A 16403-nucleotide genomic window follows, 5' to 3' on the forward strand; every position below is an offset into this window, starting at 1 on the left:
TGAATTTATAGTATATAATAAAATCTTATTGGCTCCCAGATAGAAGAAGGTTATCACCAAAAAAGAAAAGCAAACTAACATTAGATTTCTTGTCCTAAACACTATACATCTGCATAACAAGAGAACAATGCCTATACATTTCCGAGGAATGGATTATGATTCTAGAATTCTATATCTAGAGGAACTACCACACAAGTATACAAACAAATAAAGACTTGAAAGTATGCAAAGAGTCAACATGAACTGTTCATGCACCACTTCTGGGGGAAAAAACAAACCACCACACATGTAAGTATTTAGTTGTCCATCCTTCCCACTGTGACAACAACAAAAAATGACAGATCAAGAAATTCAAGAGGAGAATAAGGACTACCAAACAAAACCCAAAAGCCACAACCAACCACAATCATAATCCATGAAGTCAGAGAAATAAAATTAAATCTAAGTAATATGGTTGTACCTCAGTTCTTCTAAAAAAATTGTTAAAATTGACATTTCTCTGGTAAATCTTCCCCCCCACCAAAGTCCAAATAACAGGATGAATGAGAAAGGGGGTATAGAAACAGACCAGAAGAATAAAAAAAAGTAGAGATACTGTGTTCAACTTCATGCAAGTGCACACGAGTGCCTTCACAAAAGATTTTCACTCAGTTCAACTATGTGGCAAGAGTCCCAAATCACCTAGCACCCGCCTTTACAAATAACCAACCCTGACCTGTTCTGCAGTCTCCACTCAGAGGCTGGCACACGGCAAACACCCACTAAATGGTAGCTGAGTATTGTTTGTGAGGTAAAAAATGTAAATGTGTACGCATCCCCGTGTATTCATGACTAAGGATGTAAGTGGAAGAGATAACCTAATGTGTAAAACAAATAACAGTTGAAAAAATTCAAAACAATGAGTTTTGCCATTGAATCTTTACAAAGAACAGTGAAGTGCCCAGTCCCTCTGACTTACTCTCTAAGGCACCGGTTCTCAAAACGTGGTCCTGGGACCCTGTACAGGTCCCATAGACACGTGTGGACAATTCTCAAGGCCAAAACAATTTTCATGATAATACCAAAATATTACTTTCTACTCTCATTCTCTCATGAGCACACAGTTGAATTTTTCAGGTGGTACATAACATGGCTGATAATGTAACAATTTTAGTACAGAAGCAGACATGAGAATCTGTAAGTCTTCCGTTAAGGCAATTTGTTCAAGAGATTTGAAAAAAGGTAAATGCCATTCTTCTTGCTAAATTTTTGTTTGGCAAAACAGTTATTTTTCATAAAAATATATTGTTGATGTATCTAGCATGTATTGGGGTTTATTATAATAACTATTATTTCCAAATGACCTGATTAAGTATTTTTCAAATATCTCAGTTTTAATTTCTAGTATGGTAAATGTACAGAACTAAAACCCACAGAAAAAAACCATTTGGTGTCCTCAATTATTTTTAAGTGTAAAGACCAAAAAATTTTAGAACCAATGCTCTTAAGTCTCCAAATAAATACTAAAACAGGATACTCATTAGGCAACTTTACTAGTGAGAAAAGTCTCTGCCTTTTTTTTTTTAAGATTTTATTTATTTATTTGACAGAGAGAGAGATCACAAGTAGGCAGGGCGGAGGGGGGAAGCAGGCTCCCTGCTGAGCAGAGAGCCCGATGCAGGACCTGATCCCAGGACCCTGAGATCATGACCTGAGCCGAAGGTAGCGGCTTAATCCACTGAGCCACCCAGGTGCCCCAAGTCTCTGTCTTTTTAAAGGCCACACATTTGAATATAGTTCAGTTTCTCCTCTCTCAGCTCCTTTATTTAGAAATAAATTGTCATAACCCATCCTTATTTGAAACAGAGGTCATTAGTTCTTAACATCTGCTTGTGTGTGTCAATTATAAACCTGGATGGAAGAAATGTTTTGAATAAAAGGAGTCTTATTCATTTGACATTCAACAAATATTTAAATGGTATCCACATAGTAAACTGATAATGTCACTATAAAAATAAGAAATCCAATTTAGTCTTTACATAAAACTTTTTCTTCCTGTGAAAAATATATTATTGCTTAGAAATTCTGGTTGTGTTTAAGAAAAATTATAAAGAACTAGTTATAAAGCTCACAAAGCTTCCCATGGGACATCAATGCATCATGGGTAACATACAGAAATTCTTTTTGGTAACTTAGCTGTAGCCATTGACCTATTTAGAACCTATTTAAACTACTTAACTTACAAAAGCAATTCCCCATTTCTTGTATCCAATATTCAGACATACAGTTTAATAGTCATAGACTGGCATCTTGATTATACAATTTCATGGTCAACTAACTCAAATAATATGAAAAGGAAACCTCTCAAGGATCTGAAAATGTCTTCTTTCTTAAAAAGGATATGAGAATTGCTTGTTGTAAGTCTTTTCCTGAACTTTCCCCTCATATAGATTTGATTTTATTGAATATCTCTTCCAAATGTTTATATGCTAGAGTAGAGTAACATACTGTGTAATATCAACTCTTTAGAATATCAAGTATGTTTAGAAAGGCAGAGAATAATTAACTTCCATATTCCCACAACTGACATTAACTGTTAACATTTCACTTTTTTAAAGATATAAATCCCATTTTATTCCTCCAAAGTAGGGATACACTATCAACCGCAAATCAACCACTATCTTGAACTTAGTATGTACCTTTCCTGTCCCCTTCAAATGCTTTCTATGTACACACACTCCCTCCAAAGCCTAGGAGATTCCTTTGTGTATTTTCTAGTTTATAAAAGCAATACCATGGTGTCTTAGGTTGAATAGTGTCCCCCAAATTCATGTCATCCAAAACCTGTGAATGTGATCTTACTTGAAAATGGGGTCTTCATAAATACATAACCGAGATGAGGTCCTACTGGGTTGGGATGAACCCTAAATCCAGTATGACTGGTGTCCCTAGAAGAGGAGGAGGAGACACACAGAAACAGGCACCCACGTGAGAGGAGGACATGACACAACAGACACACAGAAGCACAGAAGCTGCAAGCCAAGGACAACAAAGACTGGCCACCAGAGACCAAGATGAGGCAAGACCTGTCTCCTAGGTCTTTCAGAGATACCATGGTACTGCTGACACCCTGCTTTTGAACTTCTAATTGCCAGAACTCTGACAATCAATTTCTGTTGTTTTTAGCTACCCAGTTTGCAATAATTAGTTATGGCAGCCCTAGGAAAGTAGTACACATAGGTATTTGTTTGCATCTTATTTTTTTTTCCACTCAATATGTTCCGTAACCCCCCCATGTTGATGCATATAAGGAAATTAATATTTACCACATATGCCAAATTCTGGTAGTACTAATCATTTCTTAAAATGAATACAACTATGGTCATTAATAAACAGCTGTTGCCCCAAGCCACTCTCCCAGGACCACCTGGGGGTTCCGCAGTGATGGGACCATGGTTGATATCCTTCTTACTGGCTGACTCTGGTTCCATACTAGTTAAATGTCTGAATATCACCCTTACTGCATCCCACCTAAGTACTGAATAGTACTATACCAACAGGCCACATGTTCTTGGGTCCAATCTTCTATTAATGGAAATTGGGGTTATTTCCAGTTTTTCCCCTAGTAAAAACAATGTTACAAGGTAGATTTTTATCCTTACTACCCAAAATCTCACTACAGGATACTCAGATACCAGGGACCCCTTACTCTCCATATTTTCATACTCTGAACATTAATTATTAAGTCAGTCAGGAAACATATAAATTTTAAAAAGAAAAATAATCTGTAAAACACCCGTTTTAAGCCATTCATTTTTCAGTACTTTATGACTTCAAAAGCGAATCTCCAAGAGTTTGCGAGGAGGCCAAATTGCAAAGTCACTGAATAGCTTTTTTTTTTTTTTTTTTAAATGAACGTAGGCTTGGGTCACTATTAACTAAAAAGCATAGAGCAGCCGTGTTCATCACAACGGCATGAATCACAAGCAGGTATTTGGCTTCAAATTTTTCTTTTAAATTTTATTTATTTATTTGGCAGAGAGAGACAGTGAGAGAGGGAACACAGCAGGGGGAGTGGGAGAGAGAGAAGCAGGCTTCCCACCTGCCCTGATCTGGGGCTTGATCCCAGGACCCTGGGATCATGACCTGAGCTGAAGGCAGATGCTTAACAACTGAGCCACCCAGGCGCTCCTAACTTAAATTTTATTAAAATTTAAAATTCAATTCCTCGGTCACACCAACCACATTAAAAATACTACCATCTCAGACAGCACAGAAATTTCACAGAAGTTAAATAGCCTGGTATAAAGAACACCACTGTATCCAGCACTGTTTTCTTAAATGCTAATATTTTGCTTCTGACATCCTGAAATCCCTAGCCACTCCTCACTGATCCTGTCCTCTAACCTCTGGCAGCCTGAATTTGATACTTCATTACCATGCAGATTTTTGAGATTTATTATTACCAATACATGCAGCTCTATTTGATTCACTCTAGCTGTTCTACAGTATTCCATTTATGTTAGCATTTATTTGCAATTTTTGAACACTACAAACAATGCTACAATGCACATTCCTTCAAATGAGCTATTGTGACTCTCTGAAAAAGTTTTTCTTAGGACACAACCAGGAAATGGAATTGCTGGGAGGTTGAGTACCTGCTTCTGCAGGTTATTTGAGGAACATAAAAGGCCAGATTTCTTTCAAAAGCTATTCTGCTCATTTACATAGTATAAGAGCATCCTCCTTCTCTACAACCTTACCAATTCTTTTTTTTTTTTTTTTAAGATTTTATTTATTTATTTATTTGACAGAGAGCAAGATCACAAGTAGGCAGAGAAGCAGGCAGAGAGAGAGGAGGAAGTAGGCTCCCTGCGGAGCAGAGAGCCTGATGCGGGGCTCGATTCCCGGACCCTGGGACCACGACCCAAGCCTAAGGCAGAGGCTTTAACCCACTGAGCCACCCAGGCACCCACAACCTTACCAATTCTTTTTTCTTTTTTTTTAAAGATTTTATTTATTAATTTGACAGAGAGAAATCACAAGTAGACGGAGAGGCAGCAAGAGAGAGAGAGAGAGGGAAGCAGGCTCTCCACTGAGCAGAGCGCCCGATGCGGGACTCGATCCCAGGACCCTGAGATCATGACCTGAGCCGAAGGCAGCGGCTTAACCCACTGAGCCACCCAGGCGCCCCAACCTTACCAATTCTTAACAAAGCTTGTAATTTCTGCCAAACTGATGAGTACAAAATATTTGTTGTTTTAATTAGCATGATCCTGACAAATCAGCAGTTTGAATATCTTTTAAAAATGTTTGCTGGTCATTCCGGTTTTATATTCTGTTTATTACTTTGCCTATTTTTCTATTGAAGACTTTGGTTTTACTGAACAATCATGCTAACCCATCTTCCTGTCTGCGTCCTGTTTTCCCCTTTATTAACCATGAAAGTTTTTCATTGCAGTGCAGCCAAATTTATTAATGCGTTTTTTCATGGTTTATACATTTATGCTATCTTTAGTCCATAAAAACATTATCCTTTAGCTTCTCTTTGAAGAATTTAAAGTTCAGCTTTTCATATCTAGGCCTTATTAACACAAGTGCAGTATGTCCTTCTATGGGGGCAAAATCATCACTTTTCCTGTGAGATAAGACAAGATCTCAATCTCAGCAAAATTTACCACTACTTCCATCATACATTTGTGTTGCTGTATGTGAGTGTGTAATTTCTGGACTCTCCAAATTCTTTTGCATTTATCTTTTTTTAAAAAAAAATTCTATTGTTAATGAAACACATTTAATTACTAATGTTTTATAACTAGTCTTCTCTGGTAGGATAACTCCACATTGTTTTTCTTCAAAAACTTCCTATGCAAAATGTTCTTCCATATGATTTGAGGGACTGCAGTTGACACTTGAGCAATGCAGAGGTTAGGGGTGCCCAACCCCCTGCATGCACAGTCAAAAATCCATCCAAAAGTCCAACTTTTGACTTCCAAAAAATTTACTTAATGATAAGCTTACTAAGGAAGAGAAGATATATTTACAGTACTATATTTATTGAAAACATCCATGTATAAGTACACTCACACAGTTCAAATCTATTTTACTCAAAGGTCAACTGCAGTTGGTTAAGTCTCACAAAAATCTCGAGATTTTGATCAGGATTGCATTCAACACAATGATTAATTTGAAAGCAAAATTAACAACTCTGTCACTGAGTCCTCCTATCCATGAACATGGTATCTCTATTTATTAAGTCATCTTTAATATCCTTCATTTAGGTAATTTTTCTCATAAAAAATGTTGCACTTCCTCTGTTACATGATTCTCAAGTACACTACAGTTTTATTGGTATTATAAGTAGCATCTCTAGATCACATTTTTGAAGACTTATTTTTTGAGAAAGAGAGGGGGACAGAGAGGAAGAGAATCTCAAGCAGACTCCCTGCTGAGCATGGAGTCAGATGGAGGGCTCTGAAGCTGAGATCACAACCTGAGCTGAAATCAAGAGCTGGACATTTAACCCACTGAGCTACCCAGGCACATTTCTAGAACACATTTTTGAAGAGCTTTGTTACTGGTGTGTAGAAATTGTATTTGTTTATATATGGATCTCAGATTCAGAAGATTTGCTCAACTTTCCTAACAGTTCAAATATTATTATAGTATCTTGAATTCTCTATGTGGTTAATCCTAACATCTGTAAATACAGACATTTAGATTTCCTCTCTTTCCAAGTTTAACTAACTTGCTTAGATTTTTGATACAACACTGAAGAGGAGGGGTAATACAGAACATCCTCTTTGTTCTGACTTCCAAGAAAATATTTCTAAAATTCTCCAATTGAGTACAATACTTTTAACTGTAGATTTTTATAGATATACTCAGTTAAGACAAAGAATTTCTTTTCTATCCCTATTTTGTTGAAATTTTTGTTTTGATTATCATGAATAGGTGTTGAATTTTATCAAATCTTTTTCTATGTCTATTGAAATGAATGTATGGGTTTTCTCTCTTAAATGTATAAGTTACATTAAGAGATTTTCCAATATTAAACCACCCTCACATTCCTGGAATACTGTTATTGACATAGATAACATAGACACATTCCTCCCACCTGCCCCTTCCTGCTCATCAGGGAGCCTGCTTCTCCCTTTGCCCTTCTCCACTGCTTGTGCATGCACATGACTCTTTCTCTCTCTTTCTCTCAAATAAATAAAATCTTTAAAAAAATTTGTTTTAAGTATAATTTTTATAAAAGGGGGAAATTTGGAAAGATACTTCACAAAATAGGATATATAAGCACATGAAAAGTACATGAGGTCTGAGGAAATGCAACTTCAAGCCAAAAATGAGATACCAGAATCTATTTCATGGACAATCAGATCCACAACTAATAATTCCACATAAAGAACTTTGGTAGAAACATTTACTTACTCGTTTTCACTACTACATATGGAAAGGAAAAGAAAAATAAACAAAGGTCAATATGAAAGTCAAATTCTAGAGGGGAAAGAAATTTGTTTAAATACCTGAATTTGAAATGTCATCTGCAATATCCAGAAATCCTTACAGAACCGAGTCTGAATATGAACAGAACCTAATATTTTATCAGAACATAGACATTTTTAACTCTTTCTTTTCTTAATCATCTTTCTGGGGGGGTTTTATCTTTGTCTTAAACAGAACCCTGTCTTATCATCTCCTATTTCTGCAGTCAGTAAAGTTTAATTTTAATGCAAACTCCTATTCTAACTTTAATTACTAAATAAAATAAGCATATCAAAAAAGCATAGAAAACAATATAATAAAAAGTGTATCCATACTTGAATTTTGTCAAATCTTAACTTTTTTTGTCATATTTGCTTCAAAGTTCTTTTTGGTAACTTCTTGTTTTATTTTGTTTTCCATACTGTTGAAGCGAATACAACATTACAGACATAGGTGAAACCCTGCTGTGTACCCTTCTCCATTTTCTTTTTTTTTTTTTTTTCATTTTATTTATTTATTTGACAGACAGAGATCACAAGCAGGCAGAGAGGCAGGCAGAGAGAGAGAGGAGGAAGCAGGCTCCCTGCCAAGCAGAGAGCCTGATGCGGGACTCGATCCCAGCACCCTGAGATCATGACCTGAGCTGAAGGCAGAGGCTTGACCCACTGAGCCACCCAGGTGCCCCCCCTTCTCCATTTTCATTCCCTTTTTGAACTCTTCAGATGTAGCCAGCACCCTGCTGGACTCTGCAGGGTGCTCTCAAGATTTTCAATATTATCAACAGTGCTGTCAGATGACCGTTAATCAGCAGGTGCGCTCTATGGAAAAGTGCATATACAACCTTGGAGTAGAACTGCGAACTTAGGGTTAGACGCTGCTTCAGTTTTATTACTGTCTCTTCAAGCTAAACAAATACCTGCCCTTGACCCAGGAATGCTACCCTAGGTATACACCCAAGAGAATGAGGGCACATGTCTGCTGATGTACAGGTGCAAAAATGGGACAGCAGCCTTATAAAAATAGTCGCAAACTGGGGGGGAAGCAATTATTTACCACGAAGAGAATGGATAAATATACTGCAGCATATTCATGCAACAGAATAACACCTAGAAATACAAAAGAACCAACCGGTGATGCAGTAACACAGGTCAATTCAGCAGTACTCTGGACTAAAAGAAGCCAATACAAAAGATAGCATACTGTACTCCAAGGAGAGATAAAAACTAATCTATTGGGAACAAAGTCAGAATAGTGGTTCACTATTGTGGGGTATTGGCCAGGAAAAGGCATTTCTGTTATGTTAGAAGTGTTCAGTAAATTGATCTGTGTGGTAATAACACAGGTATATACATATGCAAAAACTCCTAAGTTGTACCTTCAAAATCTGTGCACATTTTATACTTCAATTTAAATGTTTTTACTTTTTTTTTTTTTTTTAAGATGTTATGTATTTGAGAGAGAGACAGAGATAGCTAGAGAGAACACGAGTGGTGAAGAGAGGGAGAAGCAGATTCCCCACTGAGCAGGGAGTCTGATGTGGGGCTCGACCCCAGAATGCTAGGCTCATGGCCTGAGCCAAAGACAGACGCTTAACCGACTGAGACACCCAGGCGCCCCAATTTCAGTGTTTTTAAAAATTACATCAGGCCTAGCTTGTGTTCCCTCTGTCGCTGTGTCTCTCTGTGTCAAATAAATAAAATCTTAAAAAAAAAAAGATAAATGCTATAAAAAATGAGAAAATCAATACAAATATTTTCTCTGTGGTACTTTACTAAACCATAAGAATCAAGAAGTTTGTATGCTTTATCCTCTTTCTACAGTGTCAAGATTCCTTAAATCTTAGTTGAAATGATGGTCACACCATATAAGAGACAAAAAAAAGTTTTAATGGAACATCTTCAGAGAAGAGTAAACATGTCACAAAAACCCTACTGAAGACAAGAAGAAAAGAGTGTTTGTATCCTATGAGGTGTGAAAGCCCTAACCCCCTCTCCCACTAGACCCCCACAGCAGGAAGACTGGAAGAGCCCCTCTGAGAAACTGATCAGCCCAAAGAAAAGGCCTACAGAGAACAGAGTGCCCAGAGAAACAGACCATGCAGAGAGAGTTAAAAGCAAGTAAAAGTCTTGCCCACATATAGAACTTACAATCAACTTTTTAGTGCCTTACTTCTAAATAAAACAAACACGGATCACCAAACATTTGACTTAAGCCTCCAATATGGCCAAAGACAGAAGTCAAAGAAGAAAACGAAACTAAAAAGATATTCAATGTATTTTAATGTACCTAGAGGGAATTCTCCGTTTTGTTGAGGTATGGGAGCTGAATGAGTGATGGATACATGAATAAAAAACTGGGCAATCGCGTGCAACAGAAAAACCAAAACATGAACAAGAAAGGAAATGCAATGAACATACATTACATAGCTGAGCTAAGAATACTAGTTAATCATAAGCATGAAAAAGCTGAGTTCTCAAGCTGTAAATGGTAATAAAAAGGAAGGAGGGGTAAAAGTATATGAGTAGAAAGGGGGCTGGGAAGCCAGAGGGAACAGGCATGATGTGCAGGAAGGAGAGCTAATTATGACTTATTTTCCATTTTAGGAAGAGGATAGTTAATATCTAAATCTGGAAAATCAAGAAATAACAAAATAAGAATGTTATTTAGAAACATGGGCAAAGCATTGGTCTTTGGGAACTGGGAATCAGGTGTAGTAGGGTAGACATGGAATGTATTATGTTGCATTAAAACCTGGTATATAAGTTTTAAACCTTCTATATACATTTTAAAACAATGTATACATGTGTTGGAGTGCCTAGCTGGGTCAGTCAGTGGTTGTAAGTTTGAGCCCCACATTGGGTGCAGAGATTACTTAAAATCTTAAAAAACACTATATACATGTGTTACTTTGATACAAAGAAAATACGAAGAGGAAGATAAAAATCAGTTTGGGGTTGGAACTCACCCATAAGACTAAAACTGGAAGAGTTAAATTATGTTACATTGTTTTCAAAAACATAAAACAATTTCTCAGGTTTCTTCTCTTTACTTCCTATTCTTTCACTTATTCTGTATACAAGATTCAACCTGTTTGACAATTTCTGCCACAACTAAGAAGGGGAAACGAAACAGAGAGGAAAAATGAACTCAGTGGCAGCAAAAACATTTGCCTCAGTTACTGAGGAAACCATTTTGACAGAGTTTTTAATAGTGGCTAACAGTCATTCAGAAAAAAAGCACTTCATAAATCTGAAGACAGGCACACCATTTCTAAGTCAGATTCTTGCGGAAACACCTGCCAGAAGGAAGAGAAGGAAGAAATGCTAAGGCTTCAGTAAATCTCGTGGAGGGACCTGCCTATTCTGTAACTCTGAAACTCTACGCAAAGTAATGGTAACTTACCACTTCGTGAATTGATCTATTAAAGCCATCATCTTCTGTGAGGATCAATAATATTATAAGGGCCATATACACATGGTGTGAATTTCTTTCTTCGACATGATACAGAATCTCAAGAATTGGTAAAACCTATCAAACAGAAATTTTAATTTACTATTTCAATTACTTTAAGACAAATGTTTTCAACCTTTATGCTTTTATTATACACCATTTTAATTTACTAGTTTTAAGTTTCTTTAAAGAAAAACGAAAACCACACAAACCAGCATACGCCTGAAAGTATTTTCCCCACATATAGCTCCAACACCAATAGAGAAACCAATCCCCCTGGATGACACTGTGTCATTGTAAAGAGTGGGTCTGCAGAGACCACTCATGCCGATATGTGACACCGAGTAGAAGCAGGTCTGTCTCTAGTCTAGCAGGAACTTATACACAATAATGTATTCTTACAAATACTAATGTGTCAAACATTACCTTAATAAGAAAGATTGTAGAATAAAATTATTAACAAAATCAGATCAGCCCAGCAACATTTTTTAATCATAGCCCCAATATTATAGAATAAAGGTAAAAAGACAGATAAGGACATAAGTTGAGACATTATCAAAATAATCTATATAAGTTAAAAACAAAAATGAACATATAACCCTCTACCCCCACTCCAAAAAAAAACCCCCAAAACAAAACCTGTTAAGTGTTTACTGGTGTATGTCATCACGTAGAGATGTCTGTTCCCAACAAATTCTTAGGTACCAACATACTTACCATGGAACTTTCTTGAACAGGTGGTGTCCTGGGCTTTCTGCTTACTGCCATCATTTCCCTTAGGATACATCATGCTCAGAATTGTCTCTGCTTATTCTCACTCACCCCTCAGTAAACAAGTGTTTACTCACATGAGCAGTACACTGTTACATCTAATTTTACTACTTAAAATAACCAATGTTTCCCACAGATAGCTGGTGTGCAGACAGGTTCGCTCATCACTTATTTTGTCCTTAGTGTCACTTTGACATGGAACATACTCTTCAAATGAATTCTAACATTCCGTGTTAACTCAGTATTTTATCTTTAACACTGAAAAAATGGCCACCAAATCCCTGGTAAATCCTGCTGTCAACCTGTAAAACCTGGTACAGAGGAAACATTCCTATTGTCACCAGCAAGCTGCTGGCTATTTAGGGATGTTCACAATTCTGTTAACATATAAATAACCCACAGGTATCTCTATAGAATGTATTTCAATTATAATATTAACACCTTGGTGAGGTAAGGTTACTTGCCACTCACAGAAACATTTTTGTTTAAACATTAGTTACAAATGGAAATCCGTGATTCCCTACCAGAGTTTTTCACTCACATAATAAAGGAATAGTGTACATGTAAATTGCTATCTGGTAGAGGTGCCCTAAAGAAACTCTAAAAACACTACCAGAATTGAGATCAGGCAGACCTCAAGCCTAAGCTTCCCAAAGGGATGGGACACATGGGAAACCAAGCTTAGCCATGTTCACCAGGAACTTGCTGTGATTGGGACTAGCTACAGGCACTTGGTGGGTGGACATTTAGCATCTGAAAAGAACCACCAGGGTATAAAAACTTGAGAATGGTGGCGGTGCTTCCTCAAGGACTCCATCAGGCTGGATCCTGGGCAGGGAGAGACCTGGAGGACAGGGAAGCCATGTGCCGTGTCTCCCACACTATAAACTTGATAACCCCGTCTGTGCCTGGTGGCACCTTTGCAACCAGGCAAACATACCTTACCCTCCCGGGAAAAGAAACTACTCTTCAAAAGATTAAACAATACAGAAAGTTTGAAATGTGTAGTGTGATACTTACAAGATTTTCCATATCTGTGCGAGCCAACATGTATGTTCTAACATTACTATTCTGATGGAGCAATGTGTACAAGAGGAGAGTTGCCTGGTCAGATGTCTGCTGTTCACAAAGAGCTGTGTACAAACTGTTGAAGTTAATCTGGAAAGTGTGTGGAATTGATGAGGGGAAAGGACTGCTGTCTGGAACAGAGAAACCACAAAATTTTTAAAATATAATGTTAGGATTTTCTGGACCATGCGTCATGTAAATAAGAAAAACACTGTTCACATCTAACATTCATTTCCCATCAACTTGGTACGTCACTACATTTCAGATTCAAAATTTCAATTTATATTTTAAGTTTTACTTCAAGAACTAAACTAATGGAAAGCATGGAACCTAGAGTTGAACATACTATTGTATAACTGAAATTTGCTGAGAGAGTAGAACTGAAATGCTCTTACCAAAGTAAAAACAAAACAAAACAAAACAAAACAAAAAACCCGAAACCTGGGACAGTTTATTTCTCTATACTATCTAAACTGAGGATTTCCAATGACTAAATATATGTGCAAATACTACTTGAGGGCAACTTTTTATCTTAAAAAAAAAAAACAAGTAAACTAAGTCACATACTTTGACTTTATTAGGATTTGTGCATTGATATAGCTGAATGAAACTGGCTATAAGAACACAGGAGCTTAAATAAGCAGAGCTACAGACCCAGGCCAAAGGTGCTCTAAGAGATATAATTTAAACATGGCAGCTTAAATTTTAAATTTCCTTCCAAAAAGGAAGGAAAGACAGGTCCATGGACTTGGAGAAAAATATAATCTTATCAGATAAAACACCAGAACGTGATAGCACAACAAGTTGATATTTTAATATCTTAAAAAGAACCAAGACTTTTTGAAAAAAGAGACAGAACCACTAGCAAAAAATAAATAAATAAAAATAAAATTTTAAAGCCACTGCTTTAGCGTCTCCAAAAGCTTTACTCTTACGGGAAAGAAATGGGTGCCAATACCATCTTTGATAGCACAGTCCCATACCTCTCAGATTCTTCTAAATTGTACATTTGTGAGAATTATCTTATATGTCTTCAATTTTATTACAAAATGCCCTCACTTTTCCTCCTACATTTAAAATACAGGTTATTTTTTCACTAACACTGCATTTTTGTCAGTTGTTTTATGTGACTAACTTATTTTTGCAAAGGATGGTGAAAGGAAGCCTTGCAGGTAATCTGTGAGTATGCAAATGACTAGAGCATCTATAGAACTCTCAGTGGAGGAAGATTCTGGAAACGCTATGCCTCATTACGAAGTAATGTGTTCAGCAGCTGTATACACCTGGCTGCAAATGGAATATGTGTGTTGTGTGTCTCCATAACATTTAAATATTACTAGTTAAGAAGTGACTCCATAACATTTAAATATTACTAGTTAAGAAGTGATATGAACTAAGTCATTATACTGACGGCTTTCCATGTATTATCCCTTCTTTAATGCATACAGTGATCATGCCATTATTTTGACCAGTTCCACAAAGGATGAAATAAAGGCTTATAGAGATTAACTTTTCCAAGATCAGTCCCAGGTAAGTCTTCACTACTCCATTACACTGCTTCTTAAAATTATGGCAATAATATAGTGACGTTGTACTATAAGAAAAACCCACTTAATTTTTATAAGAACCCTGTGAGGTAGAGATTATAACTCCTGCTTTACAGATAAAGATATTGGTCTTTAAAGAATAAAAAATGGGATATGAACCCAAGGCAATCTAACCTTAAAGTCAATGTTCAGAATCATTGCACGAAACGATCCACCAGAAAGATGGCTATTCCCCAAAAGGTCCAACCTTAAAAAGTAACATCTGGCCTGAGCATCAAAAGTAACAATAAATACCATATACTGAACATTTGGTTATGTTGTAAAATGTGAGCTTATTGCTTTCAAACATTACCTTGCACGGTACTTATACAAATCCTATTAGGTTATCCCCATTTTACAGACAAAGGCCAGTGAGGCCTGGATGTTAAGCAAACTGTGGGAGGCCTCACAGCTCTGAAGTGACAGAATTGTGGCATAAACTTAGATCTGCTTGACTCCAAAATGTGCTCTCTTAACCAGTAAGCCACGACAGAATGATAATGGAAATAGGAAAGCATTCTCAGATACATGAGTTTTTCTTTTTTTCTCTATCAAATTGTTAGAGACTCCCTATTATTGTTTTCCTCTACAAATAATAATACTAGTTGGCAAATGTACCCCCAGCTGGCACACTCACACACTAGTAAGAAACATGCATGAGAACTCTGGAAAAGAACATACTAACACGTATCAGAAGTTTAAGAATGTTCCTACACAATAACTTCACTTCACTTCTTAATTAACCCATCTTAATTACACAAGTGTTCCATAAATCTTGAAAATCTAGCTACTGTATTAATTTGACCTATGGAGTATAATCCCCCCTTTTTTTAATGGGGTGTAATCTTTTGATTAGAGATTATTCTTTCAACATGGAACTAGCTACTCAAGCTCTACTTCAGGGCAAGCTAAGTTTTAGAAATAAGTTTTGGAAATAAGTTTTAGTGGAAACCAGCGAAGCTCACGTCCTTATTATCTGTCCCTGCTTTTGTGCTTCGACAGCAGAGGTAAGAGGTAGTGACAGACAATGTATGACCCCACAAAGCCATCTGCTCCTTTGCAGAAAAAAGTTAGCGGAGTTCTAATTTTTAGTTTTATAAAACTCTAATTGGAATACAGACTTAAATGAGAAGCTTCAAACAACCTGTCATTTGGAGTTTTCTGGTTAGTTCCTATCTCTAATAGGTAAGGACAGGCAGATCCAAATTAAGCAAACTCTGTCTTGGTTATCTCTAGATAAAAATATAAATTTAAATGGATATAAAGAACCACAGTTCTCATCTAAGATTTATTTGACCTTCCTGTGAATATAGACAGAAGAGTCCGTTTTTCTCATCTTTAACCAACATGAAAATATAAAAATTGAGAATCATCTTCACAACTATAAAAAAAAAAAAACAATATGTGTAAGCAATACCCTCTTTCCTCATAAGAAAGAATATTCAGGGGCTCCTGGGTGACTCAACTGGTTGAGCATCTGACTCCATTTCAGCTCACGTCTTGATCTCAAGGTTGTGAGTTTGAGGCCTGTGTTGGGCTCCACGATGAGCGTAAAGGAGGGAGGGAGGCAGGGAATGAACAAAGTAGCACAAACCTTGCGTATTCTTAAAGGACATAATGGCTTGTCTGTAGGGGTTTGGTGCATCTGCAGCATCAGTCAGGTTGGCCAGCACCAGCAGAAGCAAGAGACTCTGGTTGGCCAGAGGGGAAGACAGTTCTGGAGAGGCAGCTGCTTTGCTGCCCACACCACCCAGTGTGAAGACAGTCCAGAGGCCAGCTTGAGAAGAAAACACACAGTTAAGATGTGCTGGGACTAGTAAGATGGATGTACATATTTCTGTATGATATTCTATACTTTTAAAAAATTCTATAATTTTTTAATTCTATGTTTTTTAATATTTAAAAGTTCAAAATAACACTTTTCAATTATTAAACTGAAACAAGTTCATTACTTGAAAATTCTCATATTGCCAAAGGAGGTAAAATTTTTTAAGACTACCACTCCCTACTCTCATAATTCCACTTCTACTTCCCGTAGATAACCACTAATAAGACTCC

General features: G+C 36.8%; 1 protein-coding gene across 2 annotated transcripts in view; it reads right to left on the reverse strand.

Annotated features, from left to right (window-relative positions):
• The window catches only part of DYM (dymeclin), a 335066-nt gene that overhangs the window by 187817 nt on the left and 130846 nt on the right, over positions 1 to 16403 (reverse strand). For both annotated transcript variants that reach the window (XM_059409625.1, XM_059409626.1), the window contains exons 9-11: positions 15940 to 16122; positions 12712 to 12890; positions 10873 to 10998 (exon numbers count right to left, since the gene is read on the reverse strand). In XM_059409625.1, the coding sequence (XP_059265608.1) occupies positions 10873 to 10998; positions 12712 to 12890; positions 15940 to 16122 (488 nt within the window). The remainder of the gene's footprint in view (positions 1 to 10872; positions 10999 to 12711; positions 12891 to 15939; positions 16123 to 16403) is intronic.

This window comes from Mustela nigripes, chromosome 8 (assembly GCF_022355385.1).
Source record: "Mustela nigripes isolate SB6536 chromosome 8, MUSNIG.SB6536, whole genome shotgun sequence".
NCBI classification, from domain to species: Eukaryota; Metazoa; Chordata; class Mammalia; order Carnivora; family Mustelidae; genus Mustela; species Mustela nigripes.